Source organism: Notothenia rossii (genome assembly GCF_949606895.1).
Source record: "Notothenia rossii genome assembly, chromosome: 11".
NCBI lineage: Eukaryota > Metazoa > Chordata > Actinopteri > Perciformes > Nototheniidae > Notothenia > Notothenia rossii.
In genome coordinates this window covers 55,312,436-55,337,658 of record NC_136910.1, presented here as the reverse complement: position 1 = coordinate 55,337,658, position 25,223 = coordinate 55,312,436, and the positions used below count along the sequence as shown (strand labels likewise).

General features: G+C 43.4%; 1 protein-coding gene across 1 annotated transcript; it reads left to right on the top strand.

Moving 5' to 3' along the window:
* The first annotated feature begins 2,425 nt into the window (after positions 1-2,425).
* LOC307024541 (nuclear factor 7, brain-like) lies at positions 2,426-13,010 on the top strand. Its single transcript, XM_079658772.1, has 2 exons — positions 2,426-3,599; positions 11,396-13,010. Exon 2 carries the CDS (start codon positions 11,413-11,415, stop codon positions 12,796-12,798), a length of 1,386 nt encoding a protein of 461 aa, XP_079514898.1. The 5' UTR covers positions 2,426-3,599; positions 11,396-11,412; the 3' UTR covers positions 12,799-13,010.
* The last annotated feature ends 12,213 nt before the right edge of the window (positions 13,011-25,223 follow it).

Sequence of the window (25,223 nt, the reverse complement as noted above, 5' to 3'; positions counted from 1 at the left end):
TTCCATCCCATTTCAAGTGCTGTTCGACGCTCGGTGTAACCCTCGGAGCACACTCAAACATCCAATCACACAGCTTGAGGACGGGGTTTGTCAAGCGAAGCGGAGAGAATACTTACTTCCGGGTGTACAATTCTCTAAAAAGCAACTACTATGAGCTGCTCCGACCCTCGGTCCTGACGGACTCCAACTTGTGTTTATTAATCAAATAAATAAATAAACACAAGGATAATGATGTGTTGTTGTTGAGTAAATGGAGAATTGCACAGGGGAAAATAACGTATCAATGCCACAATTTTAGATGCGGATTTTGTTAAACTAATACATTTGTGCTGTGGACCAACACTATAAATTGACGGGGAAGGGGGTAGCAATAAAGATAACACCATTAAACAGTTACACAACATAACAGAAATAATATTGATAGCAGCGTCCCTAGCAACCACCTTGGTAACAACGAAAACGTTGAATGGACACAATTTCCTGAAGTAATCTTCGTAATAACTAGCAAACTAAAAATCATGGACATCCACTGCACACATAATCTGAAATAACAACTCATATTTCTCGCATCAAATGACATCAAAACGTATTTTAATGGCCAAACTAACCTTAAAATAGGCATTTTCCACCGAGAATAAAACGAAGGTCGGCCTTTTTTTTTTTTTCTGCAGGGAGAAATTTGAAGATCACGTGACATAGACGCCAGCCATTGGAATGAATGGTGAAAAAAAAAGGTAGGGATCCTACAATTTCAGAGGCGTTTTTGTAGAAATACTACGTCCCAAGTTGTGGACCAACGTAGTTATTACACGTTTTTTTGTGAGACTGGGTTGAAATTGCAGGGCCGTAGCCATGGAGTCAACATTGGGGGTGACCAAAAATTAAATCAAAATTTGAATACTAATTTCCTGCCATTCTAAAGGAACATATTAAAAAATTCACTAACACATGGGATACTTTAAAACCTGTTAATGAATAAAGTACAACTATAACCATAATCATATTAAAGCATTTAAATCCATAGAAAGGTCTGTGCCACGCAATTTCAGTAGAAACAGGAACACTTTATTTCCCTTTTGTTTTACAGTCACGACTTGCACTAGCTGCTTGCCACTCAATCAAAAATCAAAAGACCCCCAACTTCCTCCCAGACACCCGCCCAAAAAGCATTTTGAGCGTATCTGAATATTGGGGGGATGTCCCACCCCCAATGTATATGGTATATGGCTACGACTTGACGCGTAAATAAAGTGCATGATCTCTGTGAGAGTAATGATGATAAGTACCGTGACTTCTGCAGACCAAAAACAAAAGACATGTATTAATATTTGTACATTTATGAAAATGTATCTGATATGTGAATTTATTTTAACCTTATGCACTTTACTGTGACCTTTCTAGTTGGATGCAAACTGCAATTCGTTGTATGACAATAAAGTTTGATCTTATCTAATCTAATGTAGCTGGAGGGGTGCCAGCTCGCCTCATATGCACCAAACCCAACTACTCCCATCTGACACCTCTCCATTAGTGCATGTGTATAGGTCCTGTTTGTGCACGGATGTATTTTTGCCAATAATTAAAGTAAATAATAGTTAATAACTAAACATAATTTGTTGCATGTATAATGTCTATAGCATAACGATAGCTAATTTTCTAAATGAATGGTTGTCTTTACGTGACTGATTATGTGTTAGTATGAATAACATAATTATGAAATCTGCCATTGTGATGAAGTCCAGGATAATTTGTTGATGGAGTGGTGACAGGTTCTGAAAGATACTGTAAAAGGGTTCAATGTTTTAAATTGATGACATATACTTGACAGATATTTGAGTTTGGTTTGTGAAACCTTCACACTATGGGAGCCTACTTCACCTCTTTAACAACATCTTAGTTCATATTTTAACTCACCCACTATAACCTTTATTCCAGCAATAAATCAGCACTTTGGACTGAGACACTCCCTGAGTTACATGAGAGGAGACAGCGTTCAGCAGAGGAGGCGTGTTATTCTCCCTCACTGCAGAGAGACAGACGGACTGAAAAACAGACGATCAGATTCACCTTCAGACCAAACTAAAAACTTCCTCTGAGTTCAGCTACAGGAGAGAAAAGTGGAAACTACAACACTGCTGCTTCAACCTGCGGACCCTCCACCCCCTGAAGGTGAGTCTGACTCCAAACAATACTCAAATGGCGCTTTTCCACTGCAGGACCTAGCACGGCTTAGCAGGGTTTAGTTTGGCCTTGGTAGGCCATGCTCACTTTAAAGGTCCCATGTCATGGCCATTTCTACTGATCATAATTCCATCATTGAGGTCGACTAGAACAGATTTACATTGTTCAATGTTCCAAACTCACATTGGTTTCTCATCCAGCATGTCTGTATAGTATGCATATTCACTCTCTGTCCTAAGAGGGTTGTTGGAGCTCCTGCCCCCCCCCCCCCCCTCCCTATTAGCCCAGTGTGCTCTGATTGGTCAGCTCTCCGACTCTGTTCTGATGAGTCCACCACCGTTACAGCCGAACATCAGTGATTATGTGTTACAATGGCGTTAGCAGCCAGAAAATGACGCCAGTAATGACAAACAGATGAGAATGCTGCGTGGGGTCTGGGGGCCGTGTTGGCGGGACGTTGCGGGGCTCGCTGCTCCGCCCTTTGAGGCTCGAGGAGCGGACAGTGTGAGCTGGATTACTGGTCTCGTTTCCTGGTTGCTGCGTGGGGTCTGTGAGACTCAGCCTGAGCACACACACACACATCACAGCCTGAGAAAGGATAAGGCAGTCAGTGTATGTACCGGCGAAACTCCGCGCAGTAGCACGGCTGAGAAAAGACAAGGCTGAGTGAGTGTTTCTGTACTCTGTGCAATGACAATAAAGTTTGATCTAATCTAATGTAGCTGGAGAGGTGCCAGCTCGCCTCATATGCACCAAACCCAACTACTCCCATCTGACACCTCTCCATTAGTGCATGTGTATAGGTCCTGTTTGTGCACGGATGTATTTTTGCCAATAATTAAAGTAAATAATAGTTAATAACTAAACATAATTTGTTGCACGTATAATGTCTATAGCATAACGATAGCTAATTTTCTAAATGAATGGTTGTCTTTACGTGACTGATTATGTGTTAGTATGAATAACATAATTATGAAATCTGCCATTGTGATGAAGTCCAGGATAATTTGTTGATGGAGTGTGGACAGGTTCTGAAAGATAAATGGGTTCAATGTTTTAAACTGATGCTATATACAGATATTTGAGTTTGGTTTGTGAAACCTTCACACTATGGGAGCCTACTTCACCTCTTTAACAACATCTTAGTTCATAATTTAACTCACCCACTATAACCTTTATTCCAGCAATAAATCAGCACTTTGGACTGAGACACTCCCTGAGTTACATGAGAGGAGACAGCGTTCAGCAGAGGAGGCGTGTTATTCTCCCTCACTGCAGAGAGACAGACGGACTGAAAAACAGACGATCAGATTCACCTTCAGACCAAACTAAAAACTTCCTCTGAGTTCAGCTACAGGAGAGAAAAGTGGAAACTACAACACTGCTGCTTCAACCTGCGGACCCTCCACCCCCTGAAGGTGAGTCTGACTCCAAACAATACTCAAATGGCGCTTTTCCACTGCAGGACCTAGCACGGCTTAGCAGGGTTTAGTTTGGCCTTGGTAGGCCATGCTCACTTTAAAGGTCCCATGTCATGGCCATTTCTACTGATCATAATTCCATCATTGAGGTCTACTAGAACAGATTTACATTGTTCAATGTTCCAAACACACATTGGTTTCTCATCCAGCATCTCTGTATAGTATGTGTATTCACTCTCTGTCCTAAACGGCTTGTTGGAGCTCCTGCCCCCCCTCCCTCCCTATGAGCCCAGTGTGCTCTGATTGGTCAGCTCTCAGACTCTGTTCTGATGAGTCCAGCACCGTTACAGCGGAACATCAGTGATTATGTGTTACAATGGCGTTAGCAGCCAGAAAATGACACCAGTAATGACAAACAGATGAGAATGCTGCGTGGGGTCTGGGGGCCGTGTTGGAGGGACGTTGCGGGGCTCGCTGCTCCGCCCTTTGAGGCTCGAGGAGCGGACAGTGTGAGCTGGATTACTGGTCTCGTTTCCTGGTTGCTGCGTGGGGTCTGTGAGACTCAGCCTGAGCACACACACACACTCACAGCCTTGCTGTTCGCCAAACACTCACAGCCTGAGAAAAGATAAGGCAGTCAGTGTATGTGCCGGCGAAACTCCGCGCAGTAGCGCGGCTGAGAAAAGACAAGGCTGAGTGAGTGTTTCTCCGCGATCCCAACTCGTCTATGACCAACGTTCAGGTAGCTCTATACTCGACGCTAAAAGTCCCCCCACTGCGTTTGATAGTGTTGCGAAGGACCCTGCTGTGTGAGGAGCTCCACGGATTGCTCCATTTGGATATGGTGACGTCACTGTACCTAGAAAGAAAGAAATGGAAAAATAAAGAGTTAGAGTTTGACTCGCTACAGGGTGCACTTTGAGGGTTTGTGACTCTGCAGACCGTTTACATGCAGAAAAAGCTACATAACACCCAAGGGGACGGGTAAGAACCAGGAAAGCATGACATGGGACCTTTAAGCTGCGTTTCCATTACAGTTAGTAACTGGGGTAGTTAACGACGCAGTGTAGGCGGGGCGATCGGCTGTTCGGCGGGCGGAGCGACGCTGCGTAAAACTGCCGTGACGTTATCTTCAAAGTGACACAACTCACAAAACACCATAACAATGGAGGATAGGGAAGCGATCGTTTACTTGGTTCTTGGTATGTGGCTTTTTATCACAGCAAGGAGGTATAGTGTTGTCCTTTTGTATGTGTATTGAGCTTTATGATAGACAACTCAGGAGACAGCGAGTATGGTTAACTGTGCTTTATTCGCGCTCTGTGCTACATCATATAACATACTCATATAACACTCCGGGTATTCACAACTCCGGACCAAAGAGTATGTCACAACATTACAGGAGGCAAACTTTGTTTCGGAAAAGGCTGCGTATAGCAAGACGAAATACAGAAGAAAATAACAGGAGAGTTTGGGCAATCATACAACATGTGTATACATGTGCTTGTCAAACGATTTAAAAAATATATATGATCAGAATTGACTATTTCGTAAATATTTGAATTTCAAGCACCTGTATGCTGCCCCATAATAAGAACATTTGAGAAAATAACAGATCATGAAAAGAAAATCTTTCTAATAAATTAAGGTCTGTTTTGTTTGTTTAGATCTACTGTTAAAGGTGGGGTAGGTAAGTTAGAGAAACCGGCTCGAGATACACTTTTTGTTATATTCCATGGAATGCTCTCAACATCCCGATAGCAATGAATATCGGAAAAAAAATTCATCTGTTGAAGCCGTGGTGCTCTAAAAAGCACGACCAATCATCTGAGCCGGCCCGGCTAAAGTAACTGGATGGCCTACCTGCCTGTCAGCCTTCCATCTGTGCACAAACTTATCTCGTGCCCTCATTGGTCATGTGCGCGTTCGTGTGTGTTGGAGGAGGGGCTCTGTAAGGAAGTGGCAGATTTGTTCCGGCTGTGTATTTTCAAATTCTAGCGCACTCGAGCTGGTTTCTCCAAAATGACCTACCCCACCTTTAACACAGAGGAAATCACGATAAAAATACTTGTTACAAACAAACAGTTTAATCATCAAACAAGTGCAAATAACAAAGCAAACTATAAACATAAATACAACCGTTCCTGCTGGGCCAGATCTGCACTGTGCATCTCCCTCAGGACTGTGAGGTGCTCCTCTCCTCGTTTCCTCTTGCCAGGAAGACAATAAGATACACTTCTTTTTTTTTTAAATCACTATAGGGAAATTCAGGTGTCATAGCAGCAACAGCAATAACAATGAAACACACAGGACAGGTACAGGTCACGTAAGGATATAAGAATAAAATATATAAGTATAAACAGAACAACGGTAAGGATGAACTAAAGACGGTTCTGGCCCTAGATGTTTACAATGATTGTGAAAGTGAATTACATTATGTCCAGCCAGTTGATAATGAATATAAATATATGTATGAGTATGTACAAATATACAGTCATGAAGTAAATGGATAATTACAAATTAATTTAAGTATGAATAATTATGAGACCAGTTTAAAGTGCAAAAATACTTAACAATGAAGAATATACAAGAATATATTAGGATGTCACACAATTTTACTAGCTGCAACATTAATAGTGATTCTTACCACTTTTACTTTTGGTACGTTACTTTACTTGTAAAAGATTATTTCCACACATTGGTATTGCTTATTTTACTTACTGACGATGATCTAAAGTTGAAAAAAAGTCACAATTCCAGTCGTTTTGCCATGCCTATTTCTTACTTAACTCTAGAAAACTGGACGTAAACAATGGTACATATGGTGTTAGCAAACAATAGCTCTTGCTAATGCTATCTGTGCTAACCGTAGCTCTTCGGGGCTCCATAAGAGCATGGGTTGTCAAACATAAATGTAAGGATAAAATAGGCATGTTTGTTAGAAATGAGCTTTACAGTAGATAGGGACACAACGCTTTCAAGCAAAGAATAATAATAATAATAATAATAATAACTTTTATTTATATAGCGCTTTTCAATAACCCAAAGTCGCTTACAAAAAAAAATTAAAAGTACAGAAAGGGGGTGAACAGGCAGAAGACAACATATTGGACAAGAAAATTGAACATGAACATTACATGAACAGGCAAAGGACAACACAGGGGGGGAGCAAGCATAGGACAACGAGCAAAAGACAACATAATGGAAAAGAGGAAAGAAAAAGTTGATGAATGTATGAATAAGAGATGCAGCGTGGGGTGAATAAGAGATACAGCGTGGGGTGTGAGTGAAGTCAGTGGGTTGGGGGGTAGGGTAAGTTGAAGGCTTGGGAGAAGAGGTATGTTTTCAGCTGGGTTTTGAAGGTAGACAGTGTGGGAGAGTGGCGGACAGATTGGGGGAGGGAGTTCCAGAGGCGGGGTGCTGATCTGGAGAATGCTCTGTTGCCAAATGTTTTGAGTCTTGATGGTGGTACTGTGAGGGAGAGAGTGGAGGAGGATCGGAGGGCTCGGGGGGGGTTGTAGGGGATGAGGAGGTCAGAGAGGTAGGGGGGGGCTAGGTGGTGAAGGGCTTTATAGGTGAGGAGGAGTGTTTTGAAGATGATGCGTTGTTTGATGGGGAGCCAGTGAAGAGAGCGGAGAACGGGAGTGATGTGTTCACGGGTCCGGGTGTGGGTGAGGAGGCGGGCAGCAGAGTTTTGTACCATTTGGAGTCTATGGAGGGAATGGGAGGAGATGCCAGTGAGGAGGGCGTTGCAATAGTCGAGGCGGGAGGTGATGAAGGCATGGATGAGGGATTCAGCAGCACGGGGGGGGAGGTAGTGTTTGATTTTGGCAATGCGGCGGAGGTGGAAGTAGGAGATCTTGATGATGGAGCTGACATGGGGGTCAAAGGAGAGGGTGGGGTCCAGGATAACGCCAAGATTGCGTGCCAGGGGAGAAGGGGTGATGGTCGAATTCTCAATGGTGAGTGAAATGGGTCCTGTTTTATTGAGGGTTGATCTGGTGCCTATGATGAGTAGCTCTGTTTTATCACTGTTGAGTTTAAGGAAATTGTGAGTCAGCCATGTTTTTATTGAAGAGATGCAGGTTTCGATATGGGTGAGGGGAGGGTTGTGAGGGGATTTGGTGGTGATGTAGATCTGGGTGTCATCGGCGTAACAGTGGAAATCAAGGTTGAGGTTGCGAATAATGTGACCAAGGAGGAAAAGATAGCAGATGAAGAGGAGGGGGCCGAGGACTGAGCCCTGGGGGACCCCCTGTGTGACTGGGGAGAGGGCGGATGTGTGGCCAGAGAGGGAGATGAATTGTTGCCTGTCGGTGAGGTAGGAGGTGAGCCAGTCGAGAGCGGAGCCCTCAACACCCTGTTGGCGCAGCCTTTGTAGGAGGATTGAGTGATTCACAGTGTCAAAGGCTGCGCTGAGGTCTAGTAGTAGCAGGATGTTGAGGGCACCGGAGTCTGCAGAGGAGAGGAGATCGTTGATTACTTTGACCAGGGCTGTTTCAGTGCTGTGGAGTGGGCGAAAACCAGACTGGAGGGGTTCATAGAGGTTGTTGGACTGGAGGTGGGTGTGGAGCTGGGTGGCGACAATACGCTCCAGTGTTTTGGAGAGGAATGGCAGGTTGGAGATGGGGCGGTAGTTGGAGAGGTTGGCTGGGTCAAGGGTGGGCTTTTTGAGGATGGGGGTGATGGAGGCAAGTTTGTAGATGGAGGGAACAAGACCAAGGGATAGAGATTGGTTGAAGAGGGTGGTGAGGTGGGGGATGAGGACAGGGAGGCAGGCCTTAGTTAGGGTCGTAGGGAGGGGGTCAAGAAAGCAGGTGGTTGTTTTGGATGAGGTGATGATGGCTAGGATGTGGGAGGAGTCAACAGGAGAGAAGGCAGTGAGGGGAGGGAAGGGCGGGTGGACTGGGAGAGGAGGGGGGGCGTGGGGGTTGGAGGAGATAGTGGTCATGGCAGTTAGGGAGCTGTTGATTTGTGAAACTTTGTTGTTGAAGGCGAGGAGGAAGGAGTTGCATAGGTCAGGGGAGGAGGGTGGATTGATGTCAGGTGGCTGGAGCAATTTATTGATGGTGGAAAACAGGATGCGGGGGTTCCGGTTGGTGCTGTCGATGAGGGTGGAGAAGTGGGCAGATTTGGCGGCTTGGAGAGCATCACGGTAGGAGGAGATGTGAACTTTATAGGCTTCGGCGTGGACGGTGAGGTGGGTTCGTTTGAACAATCTTTCAAGTTGACGGCCGGTCTGTTTCATGGTACGGAGTTCCGGGGTGTACCAGGGGGCGGGGTTGGTGAATGAAACAGAGGAGGTTTTCCAGGGGGCCAGAGAGTCGAGGGAGTCAGAGAGAATTGAGTTGAGTGTGGTGGCATAGTCGTCAGGGGAAGAGGGGGCAGAGTCGGGCGGGAAGGCAGAGGATATGAGCTGGGAGAGCGTGAGGGGGTTGACTGCCTTGATGTTGCGGTAGGAGATGGTGCGTTTTTTGGGGTTGTGGGGGGAGGGTAGAGGGGCGGAGAAGAGGATGCAGAGATGATCAGAGAGTGGGAAGGGGAGGGGCTGGGGGTTAGATAATGGTAGAAAGGAGGAGCAGACTAAGTCCAGAATGTGGCCTTTGGTATGGGTGGGGAAGTCAATGTGTTGGGTGAGGTGGAAGCAGTCAAGGAGGGAGAGGAAGTCAGATGTCAGGGGGGCATTGGGCTGATCCATGTGGATGTTGAAGTCGCCGGTAAGTAGGAGGTGGGAAGATAGAGAGGATGCAATGGTGAGTAGTTCAGACAGTTCAGAGAGGAAAGAGGGGTGTGGCTTCGGGGGACGGTAGATTAGAACAGTAGTGATAGAGTTGGGGAGGGAGAAAGCAAGGTGTTCAAAGGATGAGATAGGTGGGAGGTTGAGGTTCAGTTCAGTGATGTGTAGGGATTGTTTGTGGAGAACAGCGAGACCACCCCCGCGCCCGGAGAGGCGGGGTCTGGCAGTGAAACTGTAGTTGGAGGGAGTGGCTTGGTTGAGAGCGTAGAAGTCCAGGGGCTGTTGCCATGTTTCACAGAGGAGAAGCAGATCAATGTTATTGTCCAGTAGCAGTTCGTGTATAACAGGTGATTTGTTGGAGAGGGAGCGGCAGTTCAGGAGTGCGAGGGAGATGGATGGTGGAGCAGGGGAGGGGGTACAAAGGTTGTTGAGGTTGGCAGTGCGGTGGATGGGGATGGCGGGGGGGTGGGGGATAGTCCAGAGTGAGGGGATGGGTGAACCGTCAGGGAGGTGTCGGTTGCGGGGGAGGCCAGCGCCCCGGTGGATGTAGCGGCGTCGGCGGAGGATCCCAGCGGCGCTAGCTGCGGTGGCAGTAGCAGCAGGGAGACGATGGTTGTTGTTGAGGCTGTGGAGGTCAGCAGCAGTGTAGATGAGAGGGCGAGAGGTTGGTGGTGTAGTAGACTGAAGCAGCGGGAGAGATATTCCAAGCAGCAGATGAAAGGTAGCAGCAGATGAGAGTAGCCAAGGTAGTGTATTTGCAGTGGTTATTAACTGATTGGCTAGGAGTTGGTAGGCAGTGAGATATGTGAAAGCAGCAGTGGACCAGGTGTTGGAGTGAGTGATGTGTGTGGTGTTGGTTACCCCAGACCGTCCCTGCGGCACCATGTCTGGACCTAGCTACCCAACAGTAGACGAGCTGGTGGGGAGTGGAGGCTCCCCGCAAGAACGCCGGCTGGGCAGCCAGACAGAGTGAGTGTTGTTGTTGTTGATGTACGGCGCACAACAGGTCGGTCCAGGTTGGCACAATCACCATCACAAAACACACAGCGTACTCACCCGAGTCCAGAGCAGCGATCAACACACCCAGAGCCAGGAAAAACAATCCAGTGGTGTAATCAGGTAGTCCAATTGTGACGGGAGCCAGCTGTTAGCTTCGGTGGCTAACGTAGCATACAGACCGGGTAGTCAAGGTGACGGAGTGGAGCCAGCTGTTAGCTTTGATGGCTAACGTAGCATACAGTCCAGTAGTGAGGGAGCCTATGAATGGAAACGGAGCTGGAGAGATGCACAACGGAGTGAAGAGCAGCCTTGGATCGGCGAAAACCAGCATAGAGACCCGTAGACAAAACAAACAAACATCCAGAAACAGTCCGGGGGTAGAAGCGGCAGTCAACAGACAAGACGCCAGCATTGCTCTAGCACCGGAGGGACAGACGTGACGTAATTTGATTGGATTGCGAGATTGTAGACCAGCGGCGCTGAAAGAACAGAGAAAGAACAGAGAGTTAGCAAAAACGTACCATCCTGCAGCCGTTGCCGAGTCCAGGCGTCGTTTCGCGTTGTTGTGACGTCTAGCTCCCGTTGCATTTTTTCATCCGCAACGAGATGGAGTAACGTCTGTACCTCATCAAACGACCACGGCGTCTTTTTTTTGTTGCTGCCATTTCTTTATGGATTTGTTTAACGGTAGTTTGTCTGTTTTAAAAATTGAGCTTATGCAACGCTTGGGGACTGTCTCGCGGAACGATTTTTACGATTCTCTCTGACCAATCAGCAGTTGGGAGTGTTTACGTCACTAGTTTAGCATATTCAGCTCGGTTGTTGGCTCGGTAGGAACCTCGATTTTCGAGGACCAGAAAAAAAGTTAAAAAGTACCTGTGAGCCGGAACTACCCCTAGTGGAACCTTTAAAAAAAGCGGGCCGGGCCAAACTAAATCATGCTAAGCCGTGCTAGGTCCTGCAGTCGAAAAGCGGCAAAAGTGAATTTCAGTGAAGTCACTAGAGGAGGGGGAGGGGAGCCATGACTGACTGTATACTCCTGTCTGCTGTGTTTCAGCTTCACTCAGAGGCAACATGGCTTCCAGGTTAGAGGAAGATCTCTGCTGTCCGGTCTGTCAGGAAGTCTTTAGAGATCCTGTCATCCTGTCCTGCTGCCACAGCGTCTGTAAAGCCTGTCTGCAGACCTGGTGGGATGGGAAAGAAGTAAAGGAGTGTCCAGTTTGTAGGAGAAAACATTCAAAGGAATTCCTTCCTCCCAACTTGGCTTTAAAGAACCTGTGTGAGACCTTCTTACAGGAGAGAGATCAGAGACCTTCAGAGGCTCTCTGCAGTCTGCACTCTGAGAAACTCAAACTCTTCTGTCTGGACCATCAGCAGCCAGTGTGTCACATCTGCAGAGATTCAAAAACACACACCGACCACAGATTCAGACCCATCGATGAAGCTGCTCAGGATCTCAAAGAGGAGCTCCAGAAGTCTCTGCAGGCCTTTCAGGAGAAACTGAAGCTCTTTGAAGAAGTTAAAGTGAAGTTTGATCAAACAGCAGGTCACATGAAGGTCCAGGCTCAACACACAGAGACGCAGATTAAGGAGCAGTTTAAGAAGCTTCACCAGTTTCTAGAAGAGGAAGAGGAGGCCAGGATGGCTGCACTGAGGGAGGAAGAGGAGCAGAAGAGGAGGATGATGGAGGAGAAGACGGAGGCTGTGAGCAGAGAGATAACAGCTCTTTCACACACAGTCAGAGCCACAGAGGAGGAGCTGAGAGCTGAAGACGTCTCCTTCCTGCACAACTACAAGGCTGCAGTGGAGAGGCTGCAGCGCCCCCTGCTGGAGGACCCACAGCTGCCCTCAGGAGCTCTGATAGACCAGGCCAAACACCTGGCCAACCTCAGCTTCCACATCTGGAGCAAGATGAAGGACATGGTGTCCTACTCTCCTCTCATCCTGGACCCAAACACTGCTCATCCAAGACTCATCCTGTCTGAAGATCTGACCAGTGTGAGACTAGGAGGGAGACAGAAACTTCCTGATAATCCAGAGAGGTTTGATCAACACATCTGTGTCCTGGGCTCCGAGGGCTTTAACTCAGGGACTCACAGCTGGGATGTCCAGGTTACAGACAGTACATTGTGGGTACTTGGTGTGTTAGCAGAGTCTGCCCAGAGGAAGGGAAGCATGAAGTCTGGATTATGGAGAATAGATTTCTATGAAGGTAAATACTCAGCACGGTCACCACCAGCTCCATCCACTCCTCTCAGTCTGCAGAAGGAGCTCCAGAGGGTCAGAGTGGATCTGGACTGGAACAGAGGAAAGTTGTTGTTCTCTGATCCTGACACTAACACACACATACACACCTTCACACACACTTTCACTGAGAAGATGTTTCCATACATTTTCACTGTGGAGGAAGTGAAGATATTACCGCTGAAGGTGTGTGTGACAGTGGATCAGAGCAGGTAGAGATAAACATCTCTTAAAGGGATCGTTCACTGACCTCTGAACCCGTCCTCCTGCTGGCTCTTTATTCTAAACATGTTTTTATTCTTGTTGTTATTGAGTTTGATAATCTGCTTTTTGATCATACTGTCAACCTTTCTTAAATTGAAACACGTGCATTTAGGTCACACTTTTATCCAAGTACAGTGTTTCCCCTATATGTTTTCAGCAGCGGCGCAAGCCCCCAAGCAGATTAAAACAATTTTTTTTTTAATTAAAATAATTATAAGTGCTGCCCCCTAGCGCTCGCGGCAACTTCGAGCCACCGATACGCGGGAAAGCTGTCATTTTCAGAGCTGAAGGAAAACTGCCTGACAAGACAGACAACAGCAAGTTGAAGCAGACATAACTTTATTTGGACACAATCACCTCAAGAAGAAGGTCATAACGCCATAAATGTAAGTTATTATAATTTAAAATGTTGTTACATTTAGATTAAGTAAATTAATACTTTGATAAAAGCCTACAGTTAAGAATGAATTACATCTAGCTAACTTAGCTAGTTTGTAAGGGATAATGTGCAGCGACGCGGTCATTATGGGGAAAAGAACACCCGACAGGCTGATCAGGATCCCGACGCGAAGCGGAGGGATCTAGATCTGCATGAAGGGTGGCAGAACCCAAGATATTCAAGTCACTGGGGCAGTGGAACGAAGTGGAGACATTTGGCACATTCATTACTAGGTGCCATGCTCTTTTGACACCTGATATTAAACTAAAAAATTGCCTGATGAAAGTGATGTAAATGAACAACAAAAATAAAATAAGTTACATATGTGTTATTGGCTATGGTAGTTTATTGGTATGTTCAATTATTTGATTATTAAAATGTAAAACGATCTTTTTCATATGGGTGTTTAGAGTTAGATCTAGTTTCTAGTCATTGTGTGCTCAAAGTGCACCAGATTGAAGCATTTTATATTAAAATGTAAAAACAAATCTTCCCGGGGGGGCATACCCCCGGACCCCCCTAGAGGATGTGATGTCCAACCACCAATTATGTTCATACAATACTGAATACATTTGAAGCCTTTAATGATGTATGTGTCTTTCTTGTGCTGGCAGACAAATAGAAACATAATGGCGGGAAGCACTTCGCACGCGCACACACTTAAAATGTCCACGCGCGCCGCGCTCACATTTTGCTGGGCACGCGTGCCTTAGCACCGCTGCTATGACTCCATCCTAGGGGAAACACTGAAGTAACATAATGTTCATCAAATATGCTGATCTGCTTCCTTTAGAGGAAATAAGAGATATATATTCTTTACATTTGAAATGATCTCACCCAGATTCAGATCTTTATGTCAGGTTATAGTTCAACCTTCTCTGTTTTATTGATTCTATGTCGTTATAAATTGTTAATTTGTTATTTGTGCATGATGGGAAAATAAATAATATGTTTAATCCAACTGCGAGTTTGAGCAGCGAATCATTTATCAGATCCAAAATTAAATGCATTTTTTATTAGATTTATTACGTTCAATTTTAAACTTGTATAATTATATAAAACATACAGAGTTACTGGGTTTAAATGAACTCCATGACAGACCTCTTCGTCAGGGAATAAAATAAATGTTTGAAAGAGATTTCTAAGTATTTAAATACAGAGTAAATGTTAAACCCAGTTTTCCCAGGAGAAACCTAAACAGAGAGGACGACCCATTGCTGTTCAGCGTGGATTATCAAATGCACACGTTTATAAACTCTAAAGGATTTAATCTCAATCTAAAATACTGATTTCTTGGCAGCGGTGTGTTATCGAGTATTAACAACATCTTAAACTTCTAATTTGACCAATCAGAGTTGAGTATTCCGCTAAGACGTTTAATACAATATAATAATATATAGTAAAGTAAAATATATAATGGAGAAGATAAAGTAATGTGTGCACTACTTCAATATATAAAAACATGCATGTTCAATAGAGTTATTCATTCATATTAATAATGATGTCACTCAGATTATTAAAGCAGCAACAATCACATTTAAAGAGAAAAGAGCAAACAGATGTTACAATGCTGTCAAATAATAAACAAACTAACATTTTTGATAAAATCAGTTTCTCAAGAACAGAGGTTTCTTCAGACTGAAAACAAGTTGCTTCTTCTCCTCATTGTATTCATGTTTATTTCCTCACTGACATGACGCGTCTCAGAATAAAAAGTAGGAATAGTAGAGTCTGTTGAAACTTGGCTTGGTCGTGATTGGTCTAAAATACAGAGAGTTGTTAAACACCATCAGAATGCTTCAGCTAATTCAGAATGCTGCAGCTAGACTGGTCTTCAACCTCCTCCTGTTCTCCCACTACTCCACTACTCCTCTCCTCCACTGGCTGACAGCCAGAGGTGGAAAGTAGTGGAGTACAAATACTTTGTTTCTGTACTTAACTTATTTTTTCTGGTATCAGTACTTTACTCCACTATTTATTTTTCGGACAACTTTTTACTTTGACTTCTTACATTTTGAACACAAATACCTGTATGTTCTACTTCTTACATGTTGAACACAAATACCTGTACGTTCTACTTCTTACATGTTGAACACAAATACCTGTACTTTCTACTTCTTACATTTTGAACACAAATACCTGTACTTTCTACTTCTTACATGTTGAACACAAATACCTGTACTTTCTACTTCTTACATGTTGAACACAAATACCTGTACGTTCTACTTCTTACATGTTGAACACAAATACCTGTACTTTCTACTTCTTACAGGTTGAACTCAAATACCTGTACTTTCTACTTCTCACATGTTGAACACAAATACCTGTACTTTCTACTTCTCTCATTTTCCAAACAGGTTGGTTCCTTTAGTCTGAATGTGTGTTTGGTGGCGTGATCATTATTATTTAGAGTCATTGCGTGCCTATTGATTTGAACACGATCCGTGTATCCATAATTTCCTGGTCTTCTCTAAAGAAGAGGGACCAATGGAAACGTTGTCATGTTGCCGTTGTTCAGCATGGAAACATTCATTAGCTAACAATGACATTATTGTTCTATTAATATAAAGGGAGGTCAGGTACTCTTTAAAACAGCTGCTAGTTATGGGTACTTTTTACTGAAGTACATTTCAAAGCCCTCTTTACTTTGACTTGAGTAAAGAAGTTTAGTCAGTACTTCTACCGGAGTATTTTTAAACACGAGTATCTGTACTTCTGCTTGAGTAAAGGATGTGTTTACTTTTGCCATCTCTGCTGCCAGTTAATTCAATAATCCAATTCAAGACACCGGTGCTGGCCTTGGTTAAACTCCAGCTCGTCCAGCTCGTGCATCAGCCAATCAGATTGCTGCTCCCACTGTGAGTGTGACCCAGGTAAACCCCAAAAACACACTATCCTGGCTCCGAAATCAGAATCAGAATCAGTTTTATTACCAGGTAGGTTGATACGTACGAGGAATTTGACTTGGTGTCGTGGTGCATACATAAAAACCAAAAATAAAAAAACACAACTATTTTATGAAAAATATAATAACATTAAAAAAAATACAAAAATATAGTAAAGTAAAAAAAATAGTATTTACATTGAAATAGAATGGAATAAAATATGTCCAGTAATAATAAAAGACCAGATATTGTGTACATTGTGTGCATTAATGTGATGCAGAGAGTCTGCGTCGTGGCTGAGGGAAAGTGTCAGTGCATGAATGGTGGAACGAGCTCCTCATTGACATCAGTGTTGGAGCTATATAGCTCTTCTGACCTTAGCTGGCATGTGGGTATATATTAATGCTGCCCATTATGGGCACAAGCAATTTTCACCCATTTATTAATTATATGTTTTAAATTGGAGTGTTCCTATCCCCTAAACCTCCAGGGATGTACACAGTTTAATACTGGCAACTTCTTATGGGAAAAATCCGAAAACATCTTTTAAATCTACAATTCCCAGTAGAGACGTGCCATAGAGCATGTTGCAAAACACAATAGCCAGCATGTGTAGTTCTGGGGACGGTGTGGGGGAGGGGCGGACGGGGTGGACCCGTTCAAATCCAGTTTTGGACAGTCTGCCGTGGTTCCATCCCATTTCAAGTGCTGTTCGACGCTCGGTGTAACCCTCGGAGCACACTCAAACATCCAATCACACAGCTTGAGGACGGGGTTTGTCAAGCGAAGCGGAGAGAATACTTACTTCCGGGTGTACAATTCTCTAAAGCAACTACTATGAACTGCTCCGACCCTCGGTCCTGACGGACTCCAACTTGTGTTTATTAATCAAACAAATAAATAAACACAAGGATAATGATGTGTTGTTGTTGAGTAAATGGAGAATTGCACAGGGGAAAATAACGTATCTATGCCACAATTTTAGATGCGGATTTTGTTAAACTAATACATTTGTGCTGTGGACCAACACTATAAATTGACGGGGAAGGGGGTAGCAATAAAGATAACACCATTAAACAGTTACATAACATAACAGAAATAATATTGATAGCAGCGTCCCTAGCAACCACCTTGGTAACAACGAAAACGTTGAATGGACACAATTTCCTGAAGTAATCTTCGTAATAACTAGCAAACTAAAGATCATGTACATCTACTGCACACATAATCTGAAATAAAAACGCATATTTCTCGCATCAAATGACATCAAAACGCATTTTAATGGCCAAACTAACCCTTAAAATAGGCATTTTCCACCGGGAATAAAACGAAGGTCGGCCATGTTTTTTTTTCTGCAGGGAGAAATTTGAAGATCACGTGACATAGACGCCAGCCATTGGAATGAATGGTGGAAAAAAACGTAGGGATCCTACAATTTCAGAGGTGTTTTTGTAGAAATACTACGTCCTACGTTGTGGACCAACGTAGTTATTACACGTTTTTTGTGAGACTGGGTTGAAATTGCAGGGCCGTAGCCATGGAGTCAACATTGGGGGTGACCAAAAATTAAATCAAAATTTGAATACTAATTTCCTGCCATTCTAAAGGAACATATTACAAAATTCACTAACACATGGGATACTTTAAAACCTGTTAATGAATAAAGTACAACTATAACCATAATCATATTAAAGCATTTAAATACATAGAAAGGTCTGTGCCACGCAATTTCAGTAGAAACAGGAACACTTTATTTCCCTTTTGTTTTACAGTCACGACTTGCACTAGCTGCTTGCCGCTCAATCAAAAATCCAAAGACCCCCAACTTCCTCCCAGACACCCGCCCAAAAAGCATTTTGAGCGTATCTGAATATTGGGGGGGATGTGTGTCCCCCAATGTATATGGTATATGGCTACGACTTGAAGCATAAATAGAGTGAAAATTGATCTGATATGTGAATTTATTTTAACCTCATGCACTTTACTGTGACCTTTCTAGTTGGATGCAAACTGCATTTCGTTGTACTCTGTGCAATGACAATAAAGTTTGATCTAATCTAATGTAGCTGGAGAGGTGCCAGCTCGCCTCATATGCACCAAACCCAACTACTCCCATCTGACACCTCTCCATTAGTGCATGTGTATAGGTCCTGTTTGTGCACGCATGTATTTCTGCCAATAATTAAAGTAAATAATAGTTAATAACTAAACATAATTTGTTGCATGTATAATGTCTATAGCATAACGATAGCTAATTTTCTAAATGAATGGTTGTCTTTACGTGACTGATTATGTGTTAGTATGAATAACATAATTATGAAATCTGCCATTGTGATGAAGTCCAGGATAATTTGTTGATGGAGTGGTGACAGGTTCTGAAAGATACTGTAAAAGGGTTCAATGTTTTAAACTGATGCCATATACTTGACAGATATTTGAGTTTGGTTTGTGAAACCTTCACACTATGGGAGCCTACTTCACCTCTTTAACAATATCTTAGTTAATAATTTCACTCACCCACTATAACCTTTATTCCAGCAATAACCTCTTAAGCCCCACGGACCCGGTTCCGGGGCGGAAATCGCGTCATTTGCAGGAAACAACGTCTAAGGAACCTTAATATTTAATAAACTATGAATATTTTATATCCATATAATGGGAAAAAACTCATTTAACTGATCTTTTTCATTTATTTTTTTTCAAAAAAAACACACAATGCTAACAGTGAGCCTCTGAATTAGCCCCGAGCGAAAAATGCTAACCTATTACTGCACCAAAAATCGCTCCTAGCTACCTTATTACTTATCCTAGCTGCACATCCAACACATTGTTTATGATCATAAAGACACAGAATCTAACGGTGCCCACCTCAACACTGACAGATACAAACTCGCGACGTTATCAACAAAAACTTACATCAAAACATGTGGCGCTAGGTAGCCTACAACGCTAACATGGCTTACCTTGGTTTTGTCTGGTCAAAACTGGTCTTCAATGACATTTAAACAATAACAACGATGATGTAGTTAATCCATAGGTTAATATCCAATGTGGCTGTGTCCCCTTTGAAATGTTCTGATAATCTATAAGCAATAAAACTGCAATTCCGTTTTCAAAGAGTAGAGCAGGCCATTCCTACGCTCTGTAGGAAGATTGAATGTGCGAAGACGCATCTGTTTTTTTAACATGATTGTGTGCGGGACAATTTCGCTTCGATTCTTTTGGCTCTAACGGTCAGAAAGAGATGTCACATGTCAAAATCGAGCAAGGGGGGGCCAGAGATAAGGAAAATCCACCCAAATGGCCCCAGAAGAGTTTTTTTTTGCTAAATCTGTCTAAAAAGGTCAAATATAACTTGTTTTGCATCAATCTTGATACAGGGTACTTATTATATGTTGTACTTTGGATTCCTAAAGCTTTTAGTCTACTAACCCATCATCCAAGGTTAGTTTTCCCCAGTGGCGAGCCGTCAGCGCCCTCTAGGCCCTCTGTGAGGGCCTAAGATATTCTAAAAAATAATATTTAAAAACATTACAAAAATATATTATTTTTTTAAAATATATATTTTTAAAATATTATTTTTGTTATATTTTTCCTTAGTTTTACCGAAAAAAACTTGATTTAATTGTATTTACAATTTAATTTCCAAAGAAATAAATCCTTCGAATCTGCCTGTTCAGTCTCTGTTTGAATGTGAAGGGTTACATGAAAGAAGCTCGTCTGGCCCTCTCTGCGATTCACAGAGGGCCCGGTAACTGAACGAGAGAGTAATGTCAAATGACAGTACGATTGACCTTTCGCAAAGCCACGCCCCTAAATGCCCGTTGTCCAATCATATTCGATCACGTGCGCGGCTCCCTGTGGAAGTCCGGCCCGTCTACACTACAGGCATGAACAAATCTTGAAGCTGGGCGTGTCTGAAGCTTGGCGATTTTTTGCGAGCAACCAATCACATGAATCTCCCGCCCCCGACATACAAAGCAATAGCAATGTTAAAACGAAGTAAACTGGATATAAACTCTCCAAACAGGTGAAAAAACTATCAGTTTCACCCACTGTCTCTGCCACCTCCCTCCATGCCTGGTTCCTCCGGTTTGTATCCCGGTAAATAGTTCCGGTCGTAAAGAACCGGGTGATTTGCTATCGTAATATCTCGTTTGGAATATGAGGAAATGAACTGCGGTCTGGCTCTCCCAGCTTGCACGCGGTTTGATTGGCTGCGCTTGCACTGGCGGGATTTACATAAACGGGATTTGATTGGCTGATGCCAAGCATCGAGCCTCAAAAGTTGAACATTGTTCAACTTTTGATGCCGATAGATGCTCGTGATGCTTGCAAAGCCATGCCATGCTCCCCACAATGCAGTTCGGCAAAGATTAAAAATCTTCTACGTCACCCCATTCAAGTGAATGGGCGAAGCGTTGAAAGCATTTTTTGATGCCTGTAGTGTAGACGTATAGCGTTCAAATTCATTGCGAAAATGGTGAAGCGTTGTGCTTATGGTCTTTGAAAATCGGATAGCAGATATCCCATAAGCTTAGAGGGAGGGGGGGTGATATTTTTACCCGTTTCCTAAACCCAAAACCCGAGAGGAGAGATGCCGCAGTGGATAAAGAAATGCGGCAGGCCCCATGCCCAGCTGAATATGGCGAATATCAACAAACACAAATACGTTTGCTCGAAGGTAAATACGTGCTAACGTAGCTAGCTAGCTAGCAAAGATTACATTCACAAATTAACTAACTAATTTAATTAACTAATTTCACTAACGAACGTTAGCTAAAGTCACACGACTACAGCTGTAAGCTGTGTGCTTATAGGCCGTTTTGACCATGTATATCACTTGATGCATAATAATGTCTGAACAGCTGAGCTCCGTTATTAGTCTGTGGTCAAAGTACAAACAAGAAAGCCAACAGGCAATCATTCATTTATATTTTTGCTTTAATCTTTGTAGCATTTTGTTAATGGAAAGCCTACTGCCGACTTCCCTAATCCTGCTGCACAAGTGGGCACCCCGACCCCCACAAAGGAACAACAAGGTGGATGCAGAAAGCCACCAAGGAAACGGTAGTTAACTTTAGACAAACTACAACATCTAATGCCTCTTGTGATTGTATTGTTTTATTCCAAAATAATAATAATAATTCCGTCGAATTTGACATACAGCTCATATGGTTTTTCACTCTTGCACTGCGACCTGTATGCAAGTGCCTCTATTGATGTTGTGCCTCCCTCTTTTCTAATGTTTAAACTGTGGATATAACCCTCCATAGCGTATTGTAGCCACTTTTGTCGGGACCTGGAGGATATTGCTGCGTTATTGCTCCAAAATGAGTCTGTTAAGGCGACTCCGACGTTACGGAGACACTCCATTATGGCTTTGTTTAACGCATCTGGCTCTCAGCTTGTCGGACTAGCAACAGTAACCAAGGGGGGGCGTGGCTTTGCGAAAGGTCAGGCCAATCATATCTTCCCTCTAAATGGGTGGGTTTTATTATCGCGGACTTTATGACAAGTTCCGCCCGCTGTGAAACTTTTTTCTTGTTTCCAAAGCAACAACAACTTCCTGACAACAGCGTGAACTCGCCTTCAAAATAAAAGCATGCAAAATTACACTTAAGACATAAAACTGCAACGAAAGTAACAAACACAATGCAACATCATTTTCAATTTCAAAAAACACAAATTGGGTTCACAGGTGTTGTTTTGTGTGTTAGAGGGTCGCTTTCATTGATGCGTTTTGCTCCCCAGGCCGTTGTTTTGATATTCCGCTGAAGTATACGCTGTGACGTAATAACTATTTTTTCCCCTTCATTTCGAGGGAAGGGGTGGGGGTCAGAGGGCCTAGTTATAAAGCTCACGGCTTGCCACTGGTTTTCACTATAAGTACAAAATATGTTTTGAACGGACACTATAATTTACAGTTTTTTACTGTGTTCAATCTGAATTTTCTTTAAAATAAAAAACATCTATATTGATTCTGACTTTTCTACATCCAACTCACAGGTTTATCATTACTTTGAGAAAAAAGATTATTAATTTAACCCTTTTAGAAGGGAAGATATGGTCATTTGTTCTGGGAATGTCATTTTCGAGCCTGAAACCTGAAAAACAGGCTGAGACACTCCCTGAGTTACATGAGAGGAGACAGCGTTCAGCAGAGGAGGCGTGACAGAGCTCCTCCCTCACCTGACACACCTGAGATAAACTAGGAAACAGTTTGTTATTCTCCCTCACTGCAGAGAGACAGACGGACTGAAAAACAGACGATCAGATTCACCTTCAGACCAAACTAACAACTTCCTCTGAGTTCAGCTACAGGAGAGAAAAGTGGAAACTACAACACTGCTGCTTCAACCTGCGGACCCTCCGTCCCCTGAAGGTGAGTCTGACTCCAAACAATACTCAAATGGCGCTTTTCCACTGCAGGACCTAGCACGGCTTAGCAGGGTTTAGTTTGGCCTTGGTAGGCCATGCTCACTTTAAAGGTCCCATGTCATGGCCATTTCTACTGATCATAATTCCATTATTGAGGTCTACTAGAACAGATTTACATTGTTCAATGTTCCAAACTCACATTTTTTTCTCATACAGCATCTCTGTATAGTATGTGTATTCACTCTCTGTCCTAAACGGCTTGTTGGAGCTCCTGCCCCCCCCCACCTCCCTATGAGCCCAGTGTGCTCTGATTGGTCAGCTCGCCCACTCTGTTCTGATGAGTCCACCACCGTTACAGCGGAACATCAGTGATTATGTGTTACAATGGTGTTAGCAACCAGAAAATGACACCAGTAATGACAAACAGATGAGAATGCTGCGTGGGGTCTGGGTGCCGTGTTGGCGGGACGTTGCGGGGCTCGCTGCTCCGCCCTTTGAGGCAAGAGGAACGGACAGTGTGAGCTGGATTACTGGTCTCGTTTCCTGGTTGCTGCGTGGTGTCTGTGAGACTCAGCCTGAGCGCACACACACACTCACAGCCTGGCTGTTCGCCAAACACTCAAAGCCTGAGAAAAGATAAGGCAGTCAGTGTATGTGCTGGCGAAACTCCGCGCAGTAGCGCAGCTGAGAAAAGACAAGGCTGAGTGAGTGTTTCTCCGCGATCCCAACTCGTCTATGACCAACGTTCAGGTAGCTTTATGCTCGACGCTAAAGGTCCCCCCACTGCGTTCGATAGTGTTGCGAGGGACCCTGCTGTGTGAGGAGCTCCACGGATTGGTCCATTTGGATATGGTGACGTCACTGTATCCAGAAAGAAAGAAATGGAAAAAGAAAGTGTTAGAGTTTGACTCGCTACAGGGTGCACTTTGAGGGTTTGTGACTCTGCAGACCGTTTACATGCAGAAAAAGCTACATAACACCCAAGGAGATGGGTAATAACCAGAAAAGCATGACATGGGACCTTTAAGCTGCGTTTCCATTACAGTTAGTAACTGGGGTAGTTAACGACGCAGTGTAGGCGGGGCGATCGGCTGTTCGGCGGGCGGAGCGACGCTGCGTAAAACTGCCCTGACATTATCTTCAATGCGACACAACTCACATAACACCATAACAATGGAGGATAGGGAAGCGATCGTTTACTTGGTTCTTGGTATGTGGCTTTTTATCACAGCAAGGAGGTATAGTGTTGTCCTTTTGTATGTGTATTGAGCTTTATGATAGACAACTCAGGAGACAGCGAGTATGGTTAACTGTGCTTTATTCGCGCTCTGTGCTACATCATATAACATACTCATATAACACTCCGGGTATTCACAACTCCGGACCAAAGAGTATGTCACAACATTACAGGAGGCAAACTTTGTTTCGGAAAAGGCTGCGTATAGCAAGACGAAATACAGACGAAAATAACAGGAGAGTTTGGGCAATCATACAACATGTATATACATGTGTTTGTCAAACGATTAAAAAAATATATATGATCAGAATTGACTATTTCGTAAATATTTGAATTTCAAGCACCTGTATACTGCCCCATAATAAGAACATTTGAGAAAATAACAGATCATGAAAAGAAAATCTTTCTAATAAATTAAGGTCTGTTTTGTTTGTTTAGATCTACTGTTAAAGGTGGGGTAGGTAAGTTTGAGAAACCGGCTCGAGATACACTTTGTTATATTCCATGGAATGCTCTTAACATCCCGATAGCAATAAATATATGAAATGCTTTGACAATAAATACATTAAAAGAATTTCATCTGTGGAAGCCGTGGCGCTCTAAAAAGCACGACCAATCATCTGAGCCGGCACGGCTAAAGTAATTGGATGGACTACCTGCCTGTCAGCCTTCCATCTGTGCACAAACTTACCTCGTGCCCTCATTGGTCATGTGCGCGTTCGTGTGTGTTGGAGGAGGGGCTCTGTAAGGAAGTGGCAGATTTGTTCCGGCTGTGTATTTTCAAATTCTAGCGCACTCGAGCTGGTTTCTCCAAAATTACCTACCCCACCTTTAACACAGAGGAAATCACGATAAAAATACTTGTTACAAACAAACAGTTTAATCATCAAACAAGTGCAAATAACAAAGCAAACTATAAACATAAATACAACCGTTCCTGCTGGGCCCGGTTCAGCTCCTGCTGGGTCAGATCTGCACTGTGCATCTCCCTCAGGACTGTGAGGTGCTCCTCTCCTTGTTTCCTCTTGCCTGGAAGATTGATTTTTTTTTTTTAAATCACCGTAGGGAAATTCAGGTGTCATAGCAGCAACAGCAATAAGAATGAAACACACAGGACAGGTACAGGTCACGTAAGGATATAAGAATAAAATATATAAGTATAAACAGAACAACGGTAAGGATGAACTAAAGACGGTTCTGGCCCTAGATGTTTACAATGATTGTGAAAGTGAATTACATTATGTCCAGCCTGTAAATATATGCATGAGTATGTACAAATATAAAGTCATGAAGTAAATGGATAATTACAAATGAATATAAGTATGAATAATTATGAGACCAGTTTAAAGTGCAAAAATACTTATACAAGAATATATAGGATGTCACACAATTTTACTAGCTGCAACATTAATAGTGATTCTTACTACTTTTACTT